This window comes from Delphinus delphis, chromosome 15 (assembly GCF_949987515.2).
Source record: "Delphinus delphis chromosome 15, mDelDel1.2, whole genome shotgun sequence".
Classification (NCBI taxonomy): domain Eukaryota; kingdom Metazoa; phylum Chordata; class Mammalia; order Artiodactyla; family Delphinidae; genus Delphinus; species Delphinus delphis.
Genome location: NC_082697.1, coordinates 22,449,002 through 22,472,435, shown reverse-complemented (window position 1 = coordinate 22,472,435; position 23,434 = coordinate 22,449,002). Strand labels below are relative to the sequence as shown.

At 50.1% G+C, this 23,434-nt stretch overlaps 1 protein-coding gene and 1 long non-coding RNA gene across 3 annotated transcripts in view; one reads left to right on the top strand and one right to left on the bottom strand.

The window, feature by feature from the left end:
• Nucleotides 1-708: 708 nt before the first annotated feature.
• Nucleotides 709-23,434, bottom strand: part of LOC132437579 (uncharacterized) — a 32,832-nt gene continuing 10,106 nt past the window's right edge. The window contains exons 3-4 of the long non-coding RNA XR_009522091.1: nucleotides 4,506-4,611; nucleotides 709-786 (exon numbers count right to left, since the gene is read on the bottom strand). This is a non-coding gene — a long non-coding RNA (uncharacterized lncRNA). The remainder of the gene's footprint in view (nucleotides 787-4,505; nucleotides 4,612-23,434) is intronic.
• TGIF2 (TGFB induced factor homeobox 2) lies at nucleotides 6,687-21,857 on the top strand. Of its 2 annotated transcripts, none has more exons than XM_060030840.1 (3): nucleotides 6,687-6,761; nucleotides 10,452-10,677; nucleotides 20,473-21,857. In XM_060030840.1, the coding sequence occupies exons 2-3, from the start codon at nucleotides 10,486-10,488 to the stop codon at nucleotides 20,992-20,994; spliced, it is 714 nt and encodes a 237-aa protein (XP_059886823.1). In that variant the 5' UTR covers nucleotides 6,687-6,761; nucleotides 10,452-10,485; the 3' UTR covers nucleotides 20,995-21,857. The 2 variants fall into 2 exon arrangements, with proteins under 2 accessions (XP_059886823.1, XP_059886822.1); XM_060030839.1 differs by lacking the exon at nucleotides 6,687-6,761 and adding an exon at nucleotides 6,883-6,983.

The window sequence follows — 23,434 nt, the reverse complement described above, 5'->3', positions numbered from 1 at the left end:
ACTGTATGATTACACTTTTATGAGGTATCTAGAGTAATAAAATTTATGGATACAAAAAGTAAAATGATGGTTGCCGGGGGCTAGGGAAAGTGGGGAATAGGGAGTTACTGTTTATGGAACAGGGTTTCAGTTGGAGAAGATGAAGAAATTCTGGAGATGGACGGTGGTGATGGTTGTAAACAGTGCGAATGTACTTAATACCACTGGACTGTACACCTGAAAATGGTTAAAATGGTAAGTTTTATGTTATGTATATTTTTCCACAATAAAAAAATCTGAAGAAAAATTTCTTCCAACCTAAACTTTTCTCATATACTCATGGGAAGACAAATCCTGAAAATTTATCCTACGACTGTACTCTGTGAAATGACAGATGTATAAGGTTACTTACTGCAGCATTGTTTGTGATAGTAATGCTGGAATCAACCTACATGACAATCCCTGGTACAGCAGTAAGATAAATACGGTATATTCATACAAAGGAAGAAGAGGTAATTGCTGAAAGGAACGGGGAAGTTCTTCACATATGAAGAGAAAGGCCTCTAAGATACACTGTTAAGTGAAAAAGGCAAGGTGAAGAACAGAAGGCATAAAGTATCATTCACTTAATGACGCCTTTAAAAGTTTTATTTCTGTGTCGAAATCAGAGTAAAGGGCAAGAAATTTCATTTCCAAAGGGCCAGAGGGGACAAATTATAACCAGAGCTTCTTAAGGGGTAAGGAAGGCTTAATCTTTGCCAACATATTCATCCTAAGGGTTGAAGGCAGGTCCAGGTTTTGTAGGAACTGAAACATATAATTTGGAGAGGGGCTTCATTAAGAAAAAAAATGTAAAATCAAATATATAAAATTTGGCACAAATGTGACTCTTTATTCAAAATGAGAAAAAAAGATAGCAAACTACATATTTTTAAAAAACTAACATATATCACAAAAATGACAAAGTCCAGAAAAATAACATAATATTTTTATTAATTAACTGCCTGTAACACCTCTCCAAGTATTTTTTCCTACTTTTGGGGGCATTTTCTTTGACCTTATATGATAATAGCTTCATAATATGATTCTATAGAGAAAAATAAAGATGATTCAGTCTTTCTTATGATGTGTACATTTATAATTGTGTACACTGCATTATCAAGTACATTCTTAGAAGAAGAAAAGTTCCTTTTTTTTTCCAATTTAATTTAATTTAATTTTTTGGCCACACCACACGGCTTGTGGGATCTTAGTTCCCCAGCCAGGGATTGAACCCAGGCCCTTGGCAGTGAAAGCGCAGAGTCCTAACCACTGGACTGCCAGGGAATTCCGAAAAGTTCCACTTTTAATAAGTGTTGGTAAAAACTGAGTCCTCGGGACTTCCCTGGTGGCGCAGTGGTTAAGAATCTGCCTGCCAAGGCAGGGGACACGGGTTCGAGCCCTGGTCTGGGAAGATCCCACATGCCGCAGAGCAACTAAGCCCATGCACCACAACTACTGAGCCTGCGCTCTAGAGCCCGCAAGCCACAGCTACTGAGCCTGCGTGCCACAACTACTGAAGCCCGCGTGCCTGGAGCCTGTGCTCCACAAGAGAAGCCACGACAATGAGAAGCATGCGCACCGCAACAAAGAGTAGACACCGCTCACTGCAACTAGAGAAAGCCCGCAGGCAGCAACGAAGACCCCACACAGCCAAAAATAAATTTAAAAAAACAAAAACTGAGTCCTCTGCTTCCATTTTTACAATCTTCATGATTGGAAGAATTTGCCACAGACCAGCTTCTGATCCATGTTTCCAACCTTGTTTATCTTCCTTTACTTATATACTTCTGGTGTGGATGCTATAGGACACCTTTATATGGTGCCACTACCTCTGTTCCTGCAATTTTGTGTCATGAAAGGCTTTCGTCTACCAGGACAGTTGTCAGTATTTGAACTGTTGGTGGAGGTGACTACAAGCTACATAAATAGATAAACCCAACCTAAATGCATTCTAACTCAACCCTTAGTCAGATCCAAAAACATGTCCAGAGGCAACAGAAGGCCAGTTAGCAGGAGGGGAACAGTGAGGAGGGAAGTCATAGTGGAATACGACAGTGGTCTTAAGTGATTACAATGACAATTGCTTAATTTGTACGTTTTATGAAAACATATGACCTCTTCCAGGGCCTTGGAAGAGACAGGGGCAGGTAAGGGTCCTTAAAGCCCAAACATCATTAGCTTCACAGAGGAGAATCTGTCTCCACTACAGAAATTCAAAAGCTTTCCTTCCCTGGCCAAAATCTGTCTTTTCATCATCTAAAGTAGTAGTCTCAAGATACCCTCCCCTTGGGATATACCATGAAGAACAGTGTAATAACTCAATGCCTTGGAAGAAGTGGCATCGCACATAGGAAAGATGATAAAAAATGGTATGCCATTAAGAAAAAAATGTATTGGGATTCTTACTTCACACTGTAAATCAAAATAAACTCCAGATGCAGCAAAGGGTTAAGTATTAAAAATTAAACCTTAAGAAACAAAATCAACAAGAAAGTCCAGGTGAATATCCTTGGATCACTGATATTCTTTCTGAGCCTAAAAGCAATGGGCAACGTCACAAAGACTGACACTTGACCAAATGAGAAGTTAAAAAAAAAAAAAAACGAAGAAAAAACAAGCTTAGAAAAGTGTTAGAAAAAAAGCAAACAATAATGTTAGGGGAAAAAACTACCTGCAACCAATAGGACAAACAAGGATTAAGTATCCTTACTACTAAAAAACTTGCAGGTCAGAAAAAAAACTCATAATGACCTGAAAAGATGTGGAGATAATTCACAGGTGACAAATGTCCAATAATTATGAAATTTTAAGATATCCAATCTCGGTACTTGCCTGGTGGTGCAGTGGTTAAGAATCCGCCTGCCAATGCAGGGGACATGGGTTCGAGCCCTGGCCCGGGAAGATCCCACATGCCATGGAGCAACTAAGCCCATGCGCCACAACTACTGAGCCTGCATGCCACAACTACTGAAGCCCTAGAACCCGTGCTCCGCCACAAGAGAAGCCACCACCATGAGAAGCCCATGCATCGCAACAAAGAATAGCCCCCACTAGCCACAACTAGAGGAAGCCTGCGCGCAGCAACGAAGACCCAATGAAGCCAAATATAAATAAATTAATTAAAAAAAAAGATATCCAATCTCACCAATAATAAGAAGAAATGCAGATTAAAAGAACCAAAGGCGATTCTTCAGCCATCAAATGAGCAAAGATTAACATAAAACTGCTAACACTCGATGTGGCTAAGGATGGGGCAAGACAAGCACTCCAACACTTCAAATGCTGTCATGGAGAGCACTTTGGTAACCTGCCTTACAAATATTCATTCTTACTCTTTGTTCAAGTAATCCCACTTCAGAGAATCTATTTCAGGAAATTCTTTGAGAATTGCAAACATCTCTATGTAGGAAATGTTATTTGCAATTGTTGAAAATAAATAAATAAATGTACTTTAAAAAAAACACTACAAGACTTTTAAAGTAAGATGTTGATACACTGAAATCCACATTAGATGAAAATGCACCACCTCACGGGAAGAGAGCTGCAAATCTCCTAGACTTCAGAGACAGGTCTCCATCTGTTTGGTCTCAATTACCCAGAGCTGCCTCACCTGATCACCCTACCTCCAATCTCTTCCCACCTCTCCTCAGCCACTGTCTCAGCAGCCCTGCAGGGGCTCCCTACTACCCCACACCGCCAAATCCAAATTCTTCACTTCAGCCTTCAAGGCCCTACCAGCTGATCAAATCCAGCTTTTTCCTGAATTACTGACTGACCCTGGCCTTTGCTGGACTCTTCCCCTCTACCCCCCAGAACCCTATCTCCTTTGTGCTACCGGATCTCGCCTTGGCTCATGTTGGAAGCCAAGTGAATATAGTGAATATCAGTCTCTTTCCCCATTTCCACCAACCCCAGGTAAAAAGAGCCTTTTTTTCACCAATGAAAACAGATTTGCATAACATTCATTTGAACCTATGCATGCAATAACCAAGTTCACTAGAAACAGGCACAATCAAGAGAGAGCCCCATCATCAGGAGCCTCCAATTTGGGTTTCCAGGTACAGAGGCAGAATTGCCTTATGCAGCCTATCCAGTCCCTTTTCTGGCCTGAGGGATCTTGAGTTCCTGGGACTCTTCCTAAAATGGCCTCCTGGCGGCCACCAGGTTTGCATGGGCTCTGATGCCACGCCCACCTCTCTTTCCCCTCCAAGCCCCACCCCAGATCTGTGCCAGGAGTCAGGACCCCAGGCAGATCATGGGGCAAGTCCCTTCTTCTCTCAGGGACCCAGTTTTTTCATCTGTGAAAAAGAGATGGGGGGGCAAAACTGGATGAGAGAAAAATGACAAAAATAACTTCCCAGTTGGAAAGTTTTCCCACAAAAGTTCTCACCAAGTATACCCAAAGCCCCTTCTTGCTAGGACATTGCAAAGTGTCATAATAAATATTCTTTGGCCATCTCCTAGGTTAGTGCTCACAGACTTACCCCATTACAACATCCCGCTGTGCAGAGGTCCCAGAGTGCCTGTAAGCAGTCAGCTCCTGCTGAGGGGCATGTAGCTGTTTGAAATTTTCCAGCAAAATAAATAGTGCTGCAAAGAACAATCTTGTGTAAGCATTCATCTTTGTTCTGCAATTATTTCTCCATATAGATTCCTAGAGGTACACTTACTGGCTTTTAAAGGATGCACATATTTTAAATTCTGATAACTTACCAGTTGAGAAACACGCGGTAATTCTCAAATTTGTTTACAACCCACAATCTAGACATACTACCAGCCTCCCCTCTACCTCCCAACTTTCTCCTTCCCCCTCCAGGAAGTCTGGGGAGGGGCTCCTGAAGCTGCTTTGTTATCGGCTCTCAGGTGGCTCCACTGCAGGCTAAAAGGAGGACAGAACGGCTCTCTTCCATTTGCCCCATGCACCTCGTCTAGCGTAAGACGTGCAAAGCACTGGCCTAGGGGGCTGCTGCCAGCTGAATTTGCCGGGAGGTCTCTGAGCCCAGGTCCCCTGTGGCTTCCCCAAAACGGGCAGTCTGGCTCTCATGCACTGACACCAAGTGCTGGGAACCGTCGCATCAACAGGCTTACCTGGCTGCACCCGTTTTCCCTTCCAGGCTCCCCCTTATGTAGGCCCCAATCCCACACATGTTCTGTGAGGGTCCGGAGGTTTTTCTTTTTTTAATTTTATTTTTGAATTTTACTTATTTTTTATACAGCAGGTTCTCATTAGTTATCCATTTTATACATATTAGTGTATATATGTCAATCCCACTCTCCCAATTCAACCCCTGCCACTTTCCCCCCTCGGTGTCCATACCTTTGTTCTCTACACCTGCGTCTCTATTTCTGCAGGGCCCGGAAGTTTTACCTTTTTTACCTGAGACTCCCCAAGCCTCCCTTTTTCTCTCATAAGGCTGAGGACAGAGCGCTCCAAGAAATTGTTCGGGGCCTCCACTCTGGGCTCTGGTTTCCCCGTCTGCGACACGGAGAGCGCTGGGCTACAGCACTGACACTCTGGCTACTGCTGTGAGGAAAGCAGTGTGGCCAACTAGCTTCTAAGCATTTGCAGGTTAGTCTGGCTTCAATGGGGAGTCCAGGTGCACTTTAACAGTCATTTAATCAGCATTCTGATTGGCTTAGGGTCTAGGGAGCAAACTAGATCTTTGTTCTGAGTTCTCCATAGCTAAAGGGCAATTAAGACCAAAAACCATTGCAAAGCTGCTGATTTCCAAGCTCGACGGTCCTACATATCTGGGACCAGATGAGGAACCAGGGGCCCAGAAAAGGCCTTACCCATTTCTAGGCTGACTCTGTGCTAGGCTCTGCGGGGCACAAAGTCTCCCCAGAAGGCCAAAAGGTTGGTCAGCAGGTATTTTACAGTACATGGAACAGAGAGCAAAGAGCAGGGAAGAGAGTGCTGGCAGGGTTGGGGAAGACCAAGGGAAACGTCCTGGAATTCGGTGTTGACGGCAGAGGAAAAAGAAACCAGGGAGCGCTGAGAGCTCTTAGACGGTGATCTGCCTCCTTCAAGGGCCCGTCTCAATCAGATAAGCGCTCGGCCTCCCGCTATCGGACCCACCTGGGCTGAATGACACTGGTTGACTGTGTGACAAGAAGCAAAGTCAAGAACAGCTCATGGGTGAACCAAGAACTGACATATAACAGGACCTACCCCATAACCCGAGGGTGATACACACGCTTAACGTCACTGCCTTAAACATTGGCTATTTTTACCTCTGGCTGCCCCTTGTGTGACAGACCCTGGGGCTACGTGCTTTGGGGCTGTGTCCGAGGGAGACTTCTACCCGACTCTACGCGACCTTGAGGACAGAACAGGCGCCGCATTCAGACCCCAGTCCTTACCAGCTGGGGGTAAATTCCCGGACTAACTGGGCCTCAGTTTCCTCTCCGGAGATTTGACTAACAAACATCGGTATTTGCATTATTTCTCCTCTGGGTAACGACCCCCACCCCCTGCGTGGAGCACACAGTAGGCGCTCCGGAAATGCTCTCCGAAAGGAGGAGCGGGCCACTTCCTGCCCCCAAGCGCACTATCCCGATCCGGGTTCCCACCACTCCTCTTCGGAGGCCATGTGGCATTCCTGAGGGTGGGGGTGGGCGCAGGAAGAAGGTGCCCTCCCGGCTCCGCCCCCTCCGGGCGCGGTGGGCGGGGCGAAGCCCCCAGCCGCCGCTGGCCCGCCCCGCGGGGGGTGGGCGTCGCTCGCAGCGCTTCTCACAAAGTTTGTTTTCTCCCTCCGGGCGGGTGGGGGAGGGCGAGGAGAGCGCGGAGGGGAGGAGAGGGGATCTGACGTCAGGCCGCGAGGTGCTTTCCAGCCGCGAGCTGTCAGGCCGAGTGTCAGGGCCGGCAGGTACGCGGCGCGCTCCCCCGGCGCCTCCCGCCTCCTACCGGGACGCTCGGGACCGAGCCCTAGGCCGCGTGGACGGAAAAGCTGCTGGGAAAAGTCAGTGCGGGGCGCAGGAGGGGGGGCAGATGGGGGCGGGGGGCGCGCGGACAACTTGGAAAGTTTCTTTTTCTCGGCCGGGCGGGGGAGGGGGCGTCGTCCAAGCGCGTGCGATTGTGGATGGGTGACCTCGGGTGTGTTTGAGTCCCGACTGCGGTGTGCTGACTGGGACCGGCGTGGGGGGGGGGGGGCTGTGCCACCCCCCCGGAAAAAGTTCGCTTGCGGCCCTTTTGGGGGACCCAACTCCCTAGGAACCCACCCCGGTAGAGGGCCGCCCCTGCCCCGGGCCGGGGTGAGCGCGCGGGGGGCGGGTTTGTTTGGTTTCAAAAGTGCACGTTGCTAACCGCCGGTAGCCCCCCCACCCCCCGCCGCGGCCGAGCCGGGGAGGGGCCCCCCGAGAGTGACAGCTGCGGGTGGGGGCAGCCGGAAGGTCTCGGAGCTGGGGGAGCCGGGGAGCCCGCGCGAGTTCCCTTTTCCTTTGGAACAAAGGAAAGTCTGTCTCGGAGGCATCTGTCACTCCCAGGCGGGCCAAGGAAGCGGGGCGCGTGGGGCCGGCGACCCGAAGAAAGTTTGTGCGCGCCGGGTCCCTCGGGCAGGCCGAGCCTGAGCCGAGCCTCCCGCGGGCGAAGCGCGCAGTCTCCGGGGCAGGGGGCGGCCAACATGGAGTCTGGGCGCAGGATTGGGGGGGGCGGTGCGGAGATGGGAGCCCAGCCCCCTCCCCTCCCCCTCCGGGCCGAGTTCGGAGCACAAAGCCGAGCGCGCAGGCTCGGCCAGCCCCGCGCCCCGAAGAGTCAGGAGCGCTGAGCGGCTGGGGAAGGGGGTGGGAACCAAAGTTTTTCCTGCCCCGGGACAGACACGTGAGTTTTCTTTCTTCCAGAGCCCCCGCCCCACCCGGATTGCAGGCCCGCGGGGGAACAGAAGCGCCGAGTCTGACGCGGGGTGGGGGGCTGAGGGGTGCAGGCGCCCCGAGCGCAGGCCGATTCCCCGCCGCCCCGGGAGCCATGTGCTCCGACTCGGGTCTGGGCGGCGGGGGAGGCTGCGCGCTTTGTGTGAACTGCTGGGAATGCAGCGTGAGTGCTCGGCCCGGGGGAGTGTCGGGCCGAGCTGGGGAAGTTGTCAGAAAGTTGGCGCGGGAGTGGTTGCAGGTCAGCGTCGTGGCGTGTGTAGGAGAGTGCCCTGGGCGTTATGTCGAGAGGGTGCTACCACAGGCCAGTTAGGGTAAGAACTGACCCTTAGTATGATGTCGTCGGGAGTTGTCCCTGTCTGAGAGATCGTGGGTGGGCGTATATCCAGGAACTGGTTGCGTGGTACCAGTTGTTCGTGCTAGACGCGGGGTTTGTAAACTGTGTGTCTGCTGAATTTGTCGGTGAAAGTCCTGGGGGTTCCAGGGGCTGAGTGATGGGTTGGTGCCAGTTATCTGAGTGCTCTTAGAGAGTTGCCTGGTGTGAGGCTGGGTGGGAGTGTGGGGTGTGTGTGTGGGAAGCCTCCTGGATTGGGATTTGTAAACTGTGTCTGCTGTATTTGTCGGTGAATATCATGGCTGGAGTGCAGGACGCTGCGGTAGAGAGGTCTGTGTAGACTGAGGGGGTCACCTCCACACGCCACCCACTGGAACCCTGCAGACTGGGACTTGACTGGCAGCCAGGGTGGAATCCGTACAGATAACCTTGAGTAAACTTCTCACAGCCTGCCAGGGCTGCATCCCTGCCTGAGCTCAGATCCCAACTGCCCTGGCCAGCTAAACCTCAGAAACCTGACCTCAGAAAGCAGCCTGCTGTTGCTGCTCTCTGAGGAGTGGCACCTCTAACCAATGCCTGTCTCACCTCCAGGTGGCCCGGCTGGGAGGGTAGACCCTTCCCTCGAAAGCCTGGCCTAGCCAGCCCGGATATCTGGGCTCAGGCCCAAGTCGAGGAAACAAAACCTGGGAGATGCCAGAGTCTGTTGGCCCAGCCTGCTAGGGAGCTGTTAAAAGGCTGAGGAGGGAGGGGCCTTGAGATTCTGGCATCAGCTTGTCCTGGAACTTTTGGTTTTAAAATGTGTATCTCTTTTGCGTGTGCGAACAAGAAGTTTGTCGGGGATAAGCAACTGAGTTGGATTGTCTAGGGAAACACCTTCCTTCAATTAACAGATGAAGAGGAGGCTCAAGCCCAGAGAGGGAGAGATGCTTGCCCAAGGTCACACAGCCAAGTTGGAGGAACTAGAGCCCAGCCTTGCTTATTTATCTGGATTTCTGAAGCACTGATTCTGGGACCAGGCCAGGGGCTAGATGACAAAGGAGAATGAGAGACAACCAGTAGGGATAACTCAGCATCTCTGCAGGGTATACATAGTAGGTACACAGTAAATGTTACATGGATTGCTGTAGGACTGTGGAGACTGATAGGGTTTCCAGACTCCTCACTGGGTCCTGGGAGACCCTGGAAGCAAGATGGGATGGGGGTGGAGGACGGGGCAAGCCATCTGGGTCCAAACCCTGCTTCCATACCATATCCTGGAGGTGAGATTTTTTTTTATAACAGCTTTATTGAGATATAATTCACATACCATGCAACTTACTCTTTTAAAGCAAACCAGTGTTTTTTTTAGTATATTCACAATTATGCAACCATCACCACAGTCAAGTTTAGAACATTTTTATCACCTGGAAAAGAAACTTCATACCCTTTAGTTATCACTCTTCTATCCCCTCCAGCTCATTCTGGACATTTCATAAAAATGGAATCATATAGTATGTGTTTTTTGTGACTTGCTTCTTTCACTTAGCATAATAGTTGCAAGGTTCATCCACATTATAGCACGGATCGGAACTTCCTTTTCAGAGCTGAATAATATTCTACTCTATTATGGGTAGGCCACATTTTGTTTAACCATTCATCTGTTGGAGGACACTTGGGTTGCTTCCACCTTTGACTATTATGAATAATGTTACTATAAACATTTTTGTACAACATTTTGTGTGGACGTGGGTTTTCATTTCTCTTCGTAGCTTAGCTACCTTAGGAGTGAAATTACTGGGTCAAATGGTAACTCTGTTTAACAGCCAGAGTATCTTGGGTGACTTTCTGAATCTCTCTGGGCCTTGGTTTTTCTCATCTGTAAAATGATGATGATATTAGTGTCTCCCTTACGAGGGCATTTGTGAGGACTGAATGAGATAATAAAGGTGAAATGCTCAGTACAGAGCATGGAAAACAGGCCTCAGTGGTAGCTGTAATTACTTCTAGTCTGGTTCTGCTTATTAATGATCTGTCATTAATTTCAGTAGTTATCTACCAGCCTGATGAAATAGAGGCATTTTGGACCTTTCCTTCTACCTTGCCCAGGCTTTGGTATGGCCTGAGACTTTGACTTTCGATTACCCCGTTTCTGGTGTCCTAGGCTCTAGTAATGATGTGCTGGAAGACTAGGGAAAGGGTCAGAGGCACCACATGGTAATAATGTTCCCCTCCCCTTTGTCACCTGTTTTAGGCTTGCCTGAGGTCCAGCGTAGCCCCTAGACACCATGTCAGACAGTGACCTGGGTGAGGATGAAGGCCTCCTCTCCCTGGCAGGCAAGAGGAAGCGCAGAGGGAACCTGCCCAAGGAGTCGGTGAAGATCCTCCGGGACTGGCTGTACCTGCACCGCTACAACGCCTACCCCTCAGAGCAGGAGAAGCTGAGCCTTTCTGGACAGACCAACCTGTCGGTGCTGCAGGTAAGGAGCGGGTAGCAGGAGACCTGGATTCTGGTCCTGTCCCAGCCCTGTCACGGACTCAACTGTGTGGCCTTGGGCTGGTCACTTCCCCTCTCTGGGCCTCAGTTTCCTCGTAGGTCAGATGAGAATACCCACCCTCTCTGCCTCAAGGGAAGACAATTGCATGAAGTCATTGCAGCTAGATTTCAGATTTTGCAGAGTTATGAAGAGGCAAGGAATTGTTATTAATGTCTAGGTGTCGTCATTAACACTGGAGGCTAGGAGAGGATGAGAAGGCATTGAGTGTCTGGGATTTGGCCTTTAGCCCCAGATTGGTTGGCAATTTGGTTTCATGGGGCAGCTGGTGATCTGCAGAGTGGTTAAAAATGAGTTGGAGTCACGGTTAAGGAAAGGGCAGGAGTCAGAGGTTCTGCGGTCAAAACCCCATTCTGCCACGCAGGAGTTGTAAACCACATCTTGATTTCCCATCTGTAAAGTGGGATTAGACGGTCTGACTGAACCATTGGGAGGAATAGATTCAGAACTGGATGTGAAAGTGCTCTGTGAACCACAAACATGAACACGCTCAGAAGATCACATTATGCACTTTTGGTCAGAGTGAGAGGTATTACCCCCTTTGAATTGCCCCAGTTGCTGACCTACAGGTGTTTTTGTTCTGTTTTCCGGGTGCTGAGGTGAGACCCCCCGGACTGCTGCTGCCTTGCCTCCAGTTGGGCTCTCACCTACCTGGGAGACACAGAACAGGCCCCCAGCCTAGCAAAGGCCCACCCTCTGCCCCGCTGGCGCCCCACCCCACCCACCCCCTGCTGCCTCCCATTCCACCTCTGTTCTTTCCTGGCCCACTACTCCGATCCCTGGCACCGTCTCTTTCCCTTACCCTACTCTGAACCCCCCACCTCTTCCAGCTGCGTCCTTCTTCCACGAAGCCTCATGGTGAGTATTCGGCCCTCAGAATTCCTGTCACCTGACTTTATACTCGCTGGGCAGTCTGTCTGTGAGAAAGGCTCTAGAGCTACTGACCCTGACTCGGATCCCATCTTCTCCACAAGAGAAAGCTTGGACATTGGCCAAGTCACTGCCTCCTCTCTGAGCTTCGTGTTTCCTCACCTGAAAAGGGGGGCTGATTGTAGCACTTTCCTGGCACGTAAGGGTTGGGGGGCAGGACTGAGAAGAATTCAAGGCCCACTGTGAGGTGTTTGGCACAGCATGGGCACTTCTCTCCCTTTCATCCTCATCTCTCCTAGACCATAGGTCTCGACTTAGCAGTTCCTAGAACCTCACAAGTTTACCAACAAGCGCTGCACTATGCCCAGCTCTATGCGGGGCAGGGTTGGGATCCCAGAGAGGATCCAGGCACATTCCTACCCTAGGGCGTGTCTAGTCTGGGATGGGAAAGCAGGGGAAGACCTGGCCACTTATGTTTGCAAAAAGTGATCACCGCTGGGGCAGATGGCAGCAGAGACTCAAGGGCAGGGCTTCTGAGAGGCCTGGAGCCTCAGAAGGCCTTCCAGAAGAGGTGGACTTGAACTCACAGGATGCAGAACAGCACAGGCCAAAGTCTTGGTGCCTAAGAGCCAGGATTACCCAGATAGCCTCTTTGTTAGTCTTACTGCCTGCAGCCTAGTTCGTTCTTCCTGTCTCTGGGGCCCCTGAACTCCCAGGCCTCCGGGCCTTCTCCCTTGGTTTCTTGACCTCTCTGAGCCTGGCTCACTCTGTTTAAGCATTTTCTCATGAAAGCATTCTCTGATTCCCCCAGCTGTGTATTCCAGTGTGCCTCTTACCTGTGCGACCAAACCACTTCCACACTGTATCGAAATTGCCTTTTATCAGGGACACTTTCTCAAGACTGAATAATGTACTGACTCCTCTTAAAGAAAATCTTTTTCACAGACTTGCCTCCCTCACGTGTACACTTGAATAATTTTTATCACGTCACTTAAGCATGTACAAACATAAAACTGGGTAAAAAAACCTCTTGCTTTTGCTCTTATACACAACTGTGAAATAACCAAACAGTTTTCCAAAGTAAATAGACGTAAAACGAATGAGATTCCATCTAACTGCATTAATAACAAATGGTGGATGGTGTTTTGTTGACTGCACTGTGATGTGTAGTATGACAGAGGCACTGGCTCCAGAGTTGAGCAAACCTGTGTTGCCAGAGGCCACGGCACTCCTACTTGTGATCAGATTGGAAACACAAAACCAAAACATTCTTGTGGGGAACTAGTGGGCCCCTAGGTCGGCATATCCCCAGATCCCACTTACAGAAGTGTAGGTCTGGGGCTACAGCTAATCCATTTCAGGATTAGCTGCTGGAGACTTCTGAGGAAGGGCCGGCGGGATCCTGGCATCCCCTGGTGGGAGGGGTTCCACTGGTGGCCACCCTGTTCTAGAGGCATGCTGAGAGTTAAGGAGCGGTGGGGGGACTTCCCTGGTGGTCCAGTGGTTAAGACTCCACATGGGTTTGATCCCTGGTCTGGTCAGGGAACTAAGATCCCACCTGCTGCACAGTGCGGCCAAAAAAAAAAAAAGAAGCACTGGGGACCATCTAGTACTCCTTGATGGAAACTGTACCATGAATCCCAAGCAGCACCAGCCATACATCCGTGCTTGAAGGTCTCACAGGCACCCCAGATTTCCTGACTGATAACAGGTAATTTGTCCAAGCTGGGTCCTTCCCTTTCGAAGGGACTCCCCTTGACAGCCCTTTCTCAGCTCCTTTGGTCTCACCAATTCCTATACATTTACCCCTTAAATATTTCCGGAATATAGCTTCTTTCCTACCCTAGTCCAACCTATCATCATCTGATCACGTGTAACTCCCCTACTTAAAACCCTTCAGTGGCTCCTGCCAACCTATTGACAACATCATCTTTCCCAATCTGTGTAGCGGGCCTCATCCCTGGCCCCCCATATTGCTGCCACACTGATAGATACCCCACACCACTTTGCTCCCACCCCTGACCAGGGAGACTCCTGACCCCTAGAGGAACTCTGTGCTCCCACAGCACCGGGACTGGGTCAGCATTTGGACTTGACTGATTGCTTTTTAGAACACACTAAACTCCAGAGGCCTCGACTTATTTATCACTACATCCTCAGTGTTAGCTCAATGCCGGGTATATGGTAGGTGCTCAGTAAATAATTGTTGAAGTGACAAAATGCAGATAAAAGTGCTAGAGGGAAGTCCCTGGTGGTCCAGTGGTTAGGACTCTGAGCTTTCACCGCCGAGGGCCCTGGGTTCAATCCCTGGTCGTGGAACTGAGATCCTGCAAGTCGCGCATCGGGCCCCCCCCCCCCCGCAAAAAAAAAAAAGTGTTGGAAATGTCAATAGGCAGGACCTCAGAAATAAAGGAAATGTAGTGGCTCCTCAATCTGGAAAAGCTGGTTTAAGTCAGTCCCTGGAGGCATCTCTTTTTCCTGTATCTAATTTTTTAAATTTCCATTGTTTATTAGGACCGTTTGCAGATAACCGCAAAAGTAAGAGAATATTATAACACACCCCTGGCACCAATCACCTGGCTCCAGCAAGCATCAACGTTTTGCCAAGTTTGTTTTCTCTCTCCCTGGGGACCTCCCTTTCGATTGTCTCCTTTAACTGGCCCAGCAGCAATTCATTAGCAAGTCAATGAGTTATTTAACTAACTGGTTAGCTGGTACTTGCCCGGGGCGAGGCAGTTGGGAGGGTAAAACCAAAAAGTCATTTGTGAAGGATTTTGACGGGTCCCAGTGACACCCTGTAAGCCCACTTTATTGCTGTGGTTTCTGTTCTAAGGGGCTGCCAGTTGGGCAGGGGAGGTAAGTGTGGCGGGGAGAGTTCGTGCCCGTTCCTTCTCTGTGTAATATTGATTGGGGCTGTGCTCTGTGCTGGGAACACAACAGTAGAACCGGCACTGTCCCCCCTGGGGGAGGGAAGACATTGAAAGGACTGAGAATTCAGTGTAATTAATTACCCGTGTGTGTCAGCTGAGCTGCCCTGGTAGGCAAGCCTTCTCCGGAAGCTGTATATGAATGGAATCCTGACAGACTTGAAGGATTGGGGAGGTGAGGAGCAGCAGTCCCTCTGGTACTTGTACTGGGCAAGAAAGGAGCCTGGTGCAGAAGCTGTAGTGGCCTGCTGTGTGGTGAGGGGGTGGCTTGGCCCTGCCCTCAGTGAACTTGTATCTCTCGAAGCTGCTCTCCTTACTCTGGCTCCAAAGATAGCTGCCTCCCGATTCTTCCTCCTGGTAACCACTGTCTCCCCACCTTAAGGCCTTTCATTTGTATATTTTTTGAGCTTTTGTGTAAGCTTTTTTGCTTAAGTAAAGGGTTTGGCCCGCAAGGACAAGTGAAACCAGTGGGTTAAACCATTGGTTCCTAAGCTTGGGTGGCAGAACTCTGGAGAGCTTGTTTAAAAACACATTCCTGATTCCACCCACCCCTCTCCCCTGCCCCCCATCTCTGAAGCGGATGAGACAGAGCAGTTTTTTAAAATCACCCTCAAGGTTATTCTAATACAGCCAGCAGCCTTTAGGAGCACCTGGATACAGGTGGTCACAACACTGGGACCGTGATGTTTGGGAAAGGTCTCTCCATGCCCTCTCTCTCCCCTCTTTTGCTTCTGTCTTTCACAGTTGAAAAGACATTACAATTAAAGCACTTGTGTCGCCTTCAAAAGCCCTGCTCTGGTCCTCATGGCCTTTATCTGCTCCCTAGTGCCCCTCCCACTCCCATTTGCCACAGTGATTCCTCCCGTGTCCTTCATCTCAGCCACTGATTAAAAAAAAAAGAAAATACTGACAGGGCAGCAGCCTTTCAGATAGGGCCCTGTTTTATGGTAGAGACAGGCTTTCAGGCACCCAGCCTGTGTTTTGCCGTATCAATCACAGAATTCACCTTGGCATTCTCCTACCCCCTCCCCGAGGACCTTGAATTGGGGCAAGTCACATGCTTTTTTCCTGACTTAGGCGTGGGTCAGGCTGCTGGAAGGGGCTACAGAAAATCCGCAGAGCCCATTATCGCAGCTGGCACTGGTGGTGCACTCGGGCCTTGTGCCCTTGCCCGGCTGCCCTCAGCTGTGCATTTCTATCGGATGAGAAGACAAAACAGTAAGTAGGCTGCCAAGTTTTCTGTGGACCAGGGTGAGCACGTGGGGGGGTGTTTTTCTGCTGTTCTCTTCTCAGAATTAGAAGCCAAAATGGGAGGTGCAGCTAGAGGCTAAGTGCCCACGCATCTGCTAGCAAACACCACGCTCCCCTCCCCAAGACTGCTCTCAACAAAAGCACTAGTCCCTACTCCTCTTGACCCAGGTCGCGTTTCCCCTGCATCCTGGGCTGAGGTGGAGAGGCGTAGTGCTCTCCTGTAGCGCAGGTAGCCAAGGAGGCAGCTGCAGGATGGAGAGATGGAAGCATCTGAGCAAGGAGAAAAGGCCTCAGGCTGACTCTCCTCCGTCTGTTGTCTTCACCTGACAGCGGTAGCTGCCTGGAATCAGGCTGTATCTGGATCCCATCCTAGCCTTTGCCCTTGTGACCTTGAGCAAGTTGCTGAATCTCTCTGATCAGGGTCTCTGTTTCTTCAGTGGTTCACATAAAGTGGAGATCATCACAGAACCTCTCATAGGCTGTTGAAGATTAAATGAGTTAGTTAGATGGGAAATGTTCAGAACAGCGCCTGATACGTTTTGTGTTCAGCAAGAGTCTGCTTTTAGGATTATGGTGATGCCTTGCAGCTATCCATTTTGTTCCTCTGTTGGTAACACAGCAGACCAGAATGAGAACAGCAGCAGGAGACCTGAGTTTGAATCCCAGCTCTGTACTCGGAGGCTGTGTGACTTTGGGCAGGTTCTCTCATCTCTGAGTTCCAGGTCTCTCTGTAGTACTTTGGGGACACTGCTTACTACCGTCCAGGCTTTCATGCAGATTAAACATGCAAGTGAGATGGTTGGCGTGATACCTTGTGTCAAAGATCCTTAGTTCCTTCGTCCACTCAGCTGTTCAGTCTTCCTTCTCCCTTGGGGCTCCCCTGCAACTCCAGCCAGTGGAGTGAGCAGCTCAAACAGTGTCAGCTGATGCCTGCTGGGCGCGCGCGCGCGCGTGTGTGTGTCTGTGTGTGTGTGCGTGTGTGTCTGTGTGTGTGTGTCTGTGTGTGTGTGTGTGTGTGTGTGTCTGTGTGTGTGTGTACTGAGAGGACCAGAGAGGTAAGGGGTAAATGAGAACCTCAGAGGCAGGGTCCTTCCAGGCTGGAATGGAAAGGGAGAGAAGCCACAAGAAGGCTCTGGCTCTGCCCTGCCCATGAGCTTTCCCAGCCTGACAGGACCTAGAGCCTGGTGCTATCCTTGGGTCACCTGTGGAACAGGTACAGCTGCAGGCTGCTGGGCAAGGAGCCATGCCAACTCCAGGCGCCTGCTCTTGTCATAGGTGGCCATCCCTTTGGCTGGGTAGTGGTACTCAAGGCCTTGCCCAAGTGTCAGCTAAGGAAGGTGATAGGGGTAGAAACTGGTATGGGAGCCCTGAAGAGAGTTGGGCCTTTGATCCAGTCACCCATTAGAGGAATGTTAGGCATTGCCGCAGCCCACACAGTTCCTGGCATCTCAGCACAGGAGAGGTGTGGGGGAGGGGTTCCTGTCATTTCTTCCCCTACAGCAGCTACTACATGCTCTGTAAGTTTCTGTTGATGAACTAAGAGGAGAGCAAAGACAGGACCAGGAGAAGGACGTACAGTGTGAAAACTAGCTAAGCCACTGTTTGGGCCCCTTTGGTGGTTAAGCATGGTGGTGGTTAAGCATGGTGTTCTGGCCTAGTGGGATCAGCCCTGCCTGCTTCTGTCTGTTCCTTAAACCAAACCCTTTCCTGCCTCAGGACCTTGACATTTGCTGTTGCCTCTGTCTAGAACACTCTTCCCTCAGCTTTCTGTGTGGCTGGCTCTTTCTTATCTGTTAGGTCTCAGCCTTCCCAGACCCCTTATCTACGGAGGTCTCTCTCATCTTTATATACTATCTTTTTATTCCTGTCTCTTTCCTTCCTGGCACTTCTCGTTGCTATAGCGATGTTCGTTCATTGCCAGTCTCCACAACTAGATGGACCATAAGCTCCGCAAGGCATAGTGCACATCTGTTTAATTCACAGAAGCATGCCCGGCACCGAGAACTGGCCTGGCACGTAGCAAGCATCGATAAATATTATTGGAGTGAGCACGAAGCCTTGAAAGGGAGAGCAACAGGAAGGTGAGAAGTTCTAACTTGACCACTGTAGTGAGTAAAATAAGCTGGGCTCTGGGCTCCTGTGATAGTCTGAGAGAAAGATTCAGAGAGTAGGGGTTCTCGTTCCTCCAGATCCAAAGGTCCAGGCTTGGGGATCCCTGGCTGGAGGTAGAATCCTGCCTGACTTCTCCAGGCTCAGCTTTATATATGTTCATCAGTAAAATGGGAGCTGATCAAACTCATAGGGCTGATAAAACTGTTAGAAGAAAATTGCGTAGCTGTACAGTGCTTCGTAAACGTCAGCTATTGGTAAAGCTTCTCAACGAAGGCTCCCAGGAAGATGCCTAGATATGTGGGGGCATACCGTGCCACACCCAGGCCTCATCACCAACACACTCCCACAGTTTGTCCCTTCTCTCCAGCTACTTTTCTGTTAGCAGGAAAGTGATTAGGCCACTGTTCCCCTGTGGCAGCTCCTCCAGTGGAGGGCAGGAGGGAGAGAGACATGGAAAAAATGATAAAGGCTTGTATTTGCCTGTTGAAGGAGAAACGGGTTTTGTGTTTAGGAGCCTTACACCAGCCACGCAGCTAAGAACCTGTTCTCTAGTCTAATCCATAACTTTTTAAATAATGCCCAGGTGAGCTTGTTAAAGGATTGGTCTCGTCACATCTCCAGGCTGTTAGGGGTAAATGAAAGGAAGGAGGGTGTAAGTGGCTGATCTTTTCGCTTGATCAGTAATGATGCCATGATTAGGTGCCTTCTCTGGGGTGTGCAGAAACTGTTCACACTCTTCCTGAACAGTTATCTACCCTCATGGTGCCATTCATTCAAGTATGGAAAGAAACTGCCAGGCCCTACAGCAGCTGTAGGTGAGGAGAGATGTGTTCTGAAACCATTTCCTCTGCCTCAGCCCGATCTCTGATATCTTAGATCAGCCAAGACTTAGAATAGGAGGCATTCTCCAGGTAGAGAAGAGGGTGTTCCAGAAAGAAGGAATGTGATGTGCAAGAGGCATGGAGTTTTGTTTTGTTTTTTAAAGCACAGGGCCTCCATGAGGGCTGGTGAGCAATTTCACATGAAGAAGAATATAGGGGCTTCCCTGGTGGCGCAGTGGTTGAGAATCCGCCTGCCAGCGCAGGGCGACATGGGTTCAAGCCCTGGTCCGGGAAGATCCCACATGCTGCGGAGCAACTAAGCCTGTGCAACACAACTACTGAGCCTGCACTTTAGAGCACACAAGCTACAAGTACTGAAGCCCACGCGCCTAGAGCCCATGTTCCGCAACGAGAAGCCACTGCGATGAGAAGCCCACACGCAGCAACGAAAACCCAACGCAGCCAAAAATAAATAAATTTAAAAAAAGAAAAAGAAGAAGAATACAAGGGCTGGAAAGATAGGCCATGAACAGGGGAGGCTTTTAACACCCAGGCCCAAGAGTCTGGAGTTGTTCCTATAGGCAGTAGGAGACAAATGGCAGTTTTCTAGAACAGGAGTAACAGTAATACATTTTAGAATGTGAGTGACAACCAGTGACGAGGCTGGATTGGAGAGCTGTGGATCTGGAGGCTATTATAAAGGGTCCAGACAAATATAGGATGGGTGCTAGATATGCCTTGGTTTTGCAGCAGACCACTTAACAGTAAGAAACGTCATGCCTCAGGCATAGGCCCAAGAGGATTGATCTAAACAATCAGCTGGACAGGAATGGGGTCACGGTTAATGGTAGCTTTCTCAGCAGCATATAGGAAAAAAGGATTTAAGGATGTTGGTTGAATGCACATTCAACCACTGACCTTGGTTTTGCTTGGAAACAATAACTTTTCTTCTACCTGAGAGTCCCTTTAGTGTCTTTGTGGCTCTTTCCCTGGCATACAGCAAGACTCTATTCTAGAATCTTAGGAGTGAATGGCCCTTGGCCCCATCCCCTCTCCTTTCACACACCCATATCCAACTGGGCACCAGGTCCTGTCATTTCCAGTTTCCCAGACAGATCAAACGTTTGTCATCTTCTCATCATCTCCCTTAACCTAATGTGAAGTACTTGCACTCTGCTTCCACTGTTCTCCACATAGCATTTTTAGCATTCTTTGCCTAAAACCCTCCTGCGGCTCCCCATCTTCCTTGGAATAAAGAACCAGATCCCCACCATGAGAGGTACCCTCTAGTTACCACTCTGAGCTCCATCCAGACAGGACATCCTTCTCTGAGCTTGTCATAGGCACTTTTCAGGTGTTGATCCTTCTCAATCGAATGCTCTTCTCCCCTCTGGCCTCCCACCTGATAAGTAGGTTTACTGCTTATCCTTCAGATCTCAGTTCGCAAGCCGTTTCCTCAGAGAATACTACCCCGAGTCCACGAAGACTGGATTGGGTCTTCCCATTACTGTGTCCAACAGCACCAACGTACCTTCCCTTCATTGGCTGGATCACAGTTGCAGTTTATTTTCAGTTATATCATTTCTTCTTTAACTCTCTCTGCCCAACATAAATCTGAGGGCTGCGATTGTGCCTGAATTGTTTGCTGCTGTGTTTCTGGGGCCAGGAACGCAGGTGCTTTGCAGCCGGTTTTGAGAGAGTAAACTGATCACAGTCTCTCAAACTCATTCTCATTCCAGATTTGTAACTGGTTCATCAACGCCCGGCGGCGGCTTCTCCCAGACATGCTTCGGAAGGACGGCAAAGACCCCAACCAGTACACCATTTCCCGCCGCGGGGGCAAGGCCTCCGATGTGGCCCTCCCCCGAGGCGGCAGCCCCTCAGTGCTGGCTGTGTCTGTGCCGGCCCCCACCAGTGTGCTCTCCTTGTCCGTGTGCTCCATGCCGCTCCACTCAGGCCAGGGAGACAAGCCGGCAGCCACCTTCCCACAAGGCGAGCTGGAGCCCCCCAAGCCCCTGGTGACCCCTGGTAGCACACTCACCCTGCTGACCAGGGCTGAAGCTGGAAGCCCCACGGGTGGACTCTTCAACACACCACCGCCCACACCCCCAGAGCAGGACAAGGAGGACTTCAGCAGCTTCCAGCTGCTGGTGGAGGTGGCGCTCCAGAGGGCTGCTGAGATGGAGCTCCAGAAGCAGCAGGACCCGTCACCCCCATTGCTGCGCACTCCCATTTCTTTCGTCTCTGAAAACCCCAAGTAGGCATCTGCCAACAGGGGTGCTCGAGGCTCGAGCCAGCTGTCCTGGGTTTCCGTTTTGGTCCCCCTTCCTACAGAGGGTTTTCTTTGGATCACTGCCAAACATCGGGATCATCTCCTCTGTCCAGAGGTCTTCAGCAGGAAGACGCCAGCTGGTGTCACTGCACTGGGATGGGACCTCTCCTCTGCTGACTCTGCCGTTTCTCCAGGCCTCCTCAGTGATGAGACCAAGAGATTGGAGACAGGCATGGTGCTGCTGCTGCAGAGAATCCCCGGGACCCCTTTGTTCCCACCTGCTTTCCTGAGCTGGGCGCAGGAACCCTGCCAAGTTCACTCACACCTGTGCTGGGTCCCAGTTGCCCCTGACAGGGCCTCTTTTTGTTAAGTGTGGACATTCCAGGTTCATAAGTGTGAACAGAAGAAAAGAGGAGCCCAGCAGATGTAACAGAACCGACTCCGGTTGAATGTTTAGGTTTTTGCTAAACTTTGTGTTTATTTTTCCCTCTTTGCTGTGGTTTGCATTAACAGGCGTAGTTAGCCCAGGTGTGGGGAATGAGAGTGCATTGCTTGATGGAGTCTGATAAACTGAGAATGATCCACCACTGCAATGGGTGATTGTTTTACAAGGAAGAAGTATTTTCATTTGGGGGACCAGCTAAATCTCTGCAAAGTTCCAAATGGTTGTTTAATTGTTGGTTTGGTTTACAAAAAAAAAAAAAAAAGTTAGAAAAAACTTTTATGGGCTTTGGCTTTTCTGCATCATGCCCAGAAGGGAGAAGGGGATAAAGCCACAGCCAGAGAGAGGGTCCAACAAATCTGACCAAACCTTCTAGGTGCAGAGCAGAGAAGGATGATAGAGGTGTTTTTCTGCTTGGTTGGTTGGTGTCTTTACTGTATTGTGGGGGAGGGGAGGGGGAGGTAAGCTAGGCTGAGCAGTGGGGTGGTGTTTTTTTCTCTTTCATGTTTTCCCCTTCTTTATCTTTGAAAGCTTCACACCGCGGCCTGAGTTCTGAATTCCTTCTAGGAATTTGGCTTAGTGGGGCCAGAATGTCAAAAGCTCCCTGTTTCTCCTACTTGGAGAGAAGTGAGCCATCTAGTGGTCAGGAAGGCCTTTTAGCTGATCCAGACGGGCAGCTTTTCCCATGATGGTGGCCGGAAACTGTTCCTGGAGGAAACATGGAATAGTGCCCCAAGCTGCCTGTGGAACTGCCCCGGGAGGAGGCTGGGGCTGGGAATTGGTCACGAAGCCTGTTCGCTGTGAGTGTCTTTCTGTTGCACCTCTCTTTAAATTGGAGTTGCAGAAGCCCCTGCCCTGAACTTCACAGTGAAACGGATCGCAGTTAGTCTTATTCTCCTCCCGCAACCCCCACCCCCGCCCTGGGCCCCGCTTTTTTTTTTTTTTTTTTTTTTTTTTGCTGTTTCATTGCTGATAGCATTCAACAGCAATATACCCCATCTTTCTAGTATATTCTAAGAAACACTAATCATAGGTTTTTAGGTGAAATATTTTTGTTCTGAATAACATTGTTACTGGGCCAAAAGACAGGTCAGGATCCTCAGCCTGTAGTTTCCTGAAGTTGCCATGCTGGGCACAGGGGGAGAGTTCCTGGGTATTGGCTGACTCGGGTGGGCTTGGCTGGGAGAAAGGCAGCAACATGTGTTCTGTCCTTTCTGGGATGATCCCTGAAGACTTCAGGGAGGCTCCCCAACTTCCGAGTGGCTTGGCCCACCCATTGCTGTGGGAGTGGGGATTGGTTATTTAAGAGAGGGGGCTTTGCTCTCTGTTAGTGGGCAGGTTTTCTAGGCTCTCTCTTCTGCCTCCTCCCCTCTCTGTGCCCTCTCCTGGCATGCCCCGGGGGGGATCAGGGACCCTCACCCTCCTGAGGCCCAGCTGGGGAAGAATGAACACGGCAGCTTCAAGATCAGTTGAAGCTGCTGCTTGCCCGGCCTCTTGCACCCCACCCGTGTCTCTGAGCCCAGGTCTGTTGTCACTGTTGCAGGACACTTGCAGCAGGGGACTGTGGAAGCGCGTTGGGCTGGGGTGGGACTTTCCCTCCCACAGTGCACTGAGCAGTGGAGGGTGGTGAGGGGTCAGGGAGCCATGCTGCTGAATTCTGGTTGGCACTCCCCCCTTGTACAAGACGGGGAGGCTGGGGGCAGGGCAGCCTCTGCTTGGTTCGGTTCTGAGGTAACCCTGGAAGCACAGTTACCCCGTTGGATTATTTGAGCAAAAAACTACTGTAAATAACTTCGGTTTTTGTCTTTTGTCAAATAAAGTTTTTTTGTTTTTTGGTTTTGGTTTTGGTTTTCAAAGCAGAAGGACTGATCCACTATGACCCTGGGCCCAGCCTGGAGACAGGACAATTGCTGAGTTCTTACTCTGCCCTACCTCTTTCACCCTCCCTCTAGTAGCTGCCTGGAAGTGTTGTGTACTCTGCACCCCT

Bases quoted from the DNA above. Each gene is read 5' to 3' on its own strand.
- TGIF2 (XM_060030840.1), top strand. From the start codon at position 10,486: ATGTCAGACAGTGACCTGGGTGAGGATGAAGGCCTCCTCTCCCTGGCA. The intron at 10,678-20,472 runs GTAAGGAGCGGG...TTCTCATTCCAG, and splicing joins CCAACCTGTCGGTGCTGCAG to ATTTGTAACTGGTTCATCAA.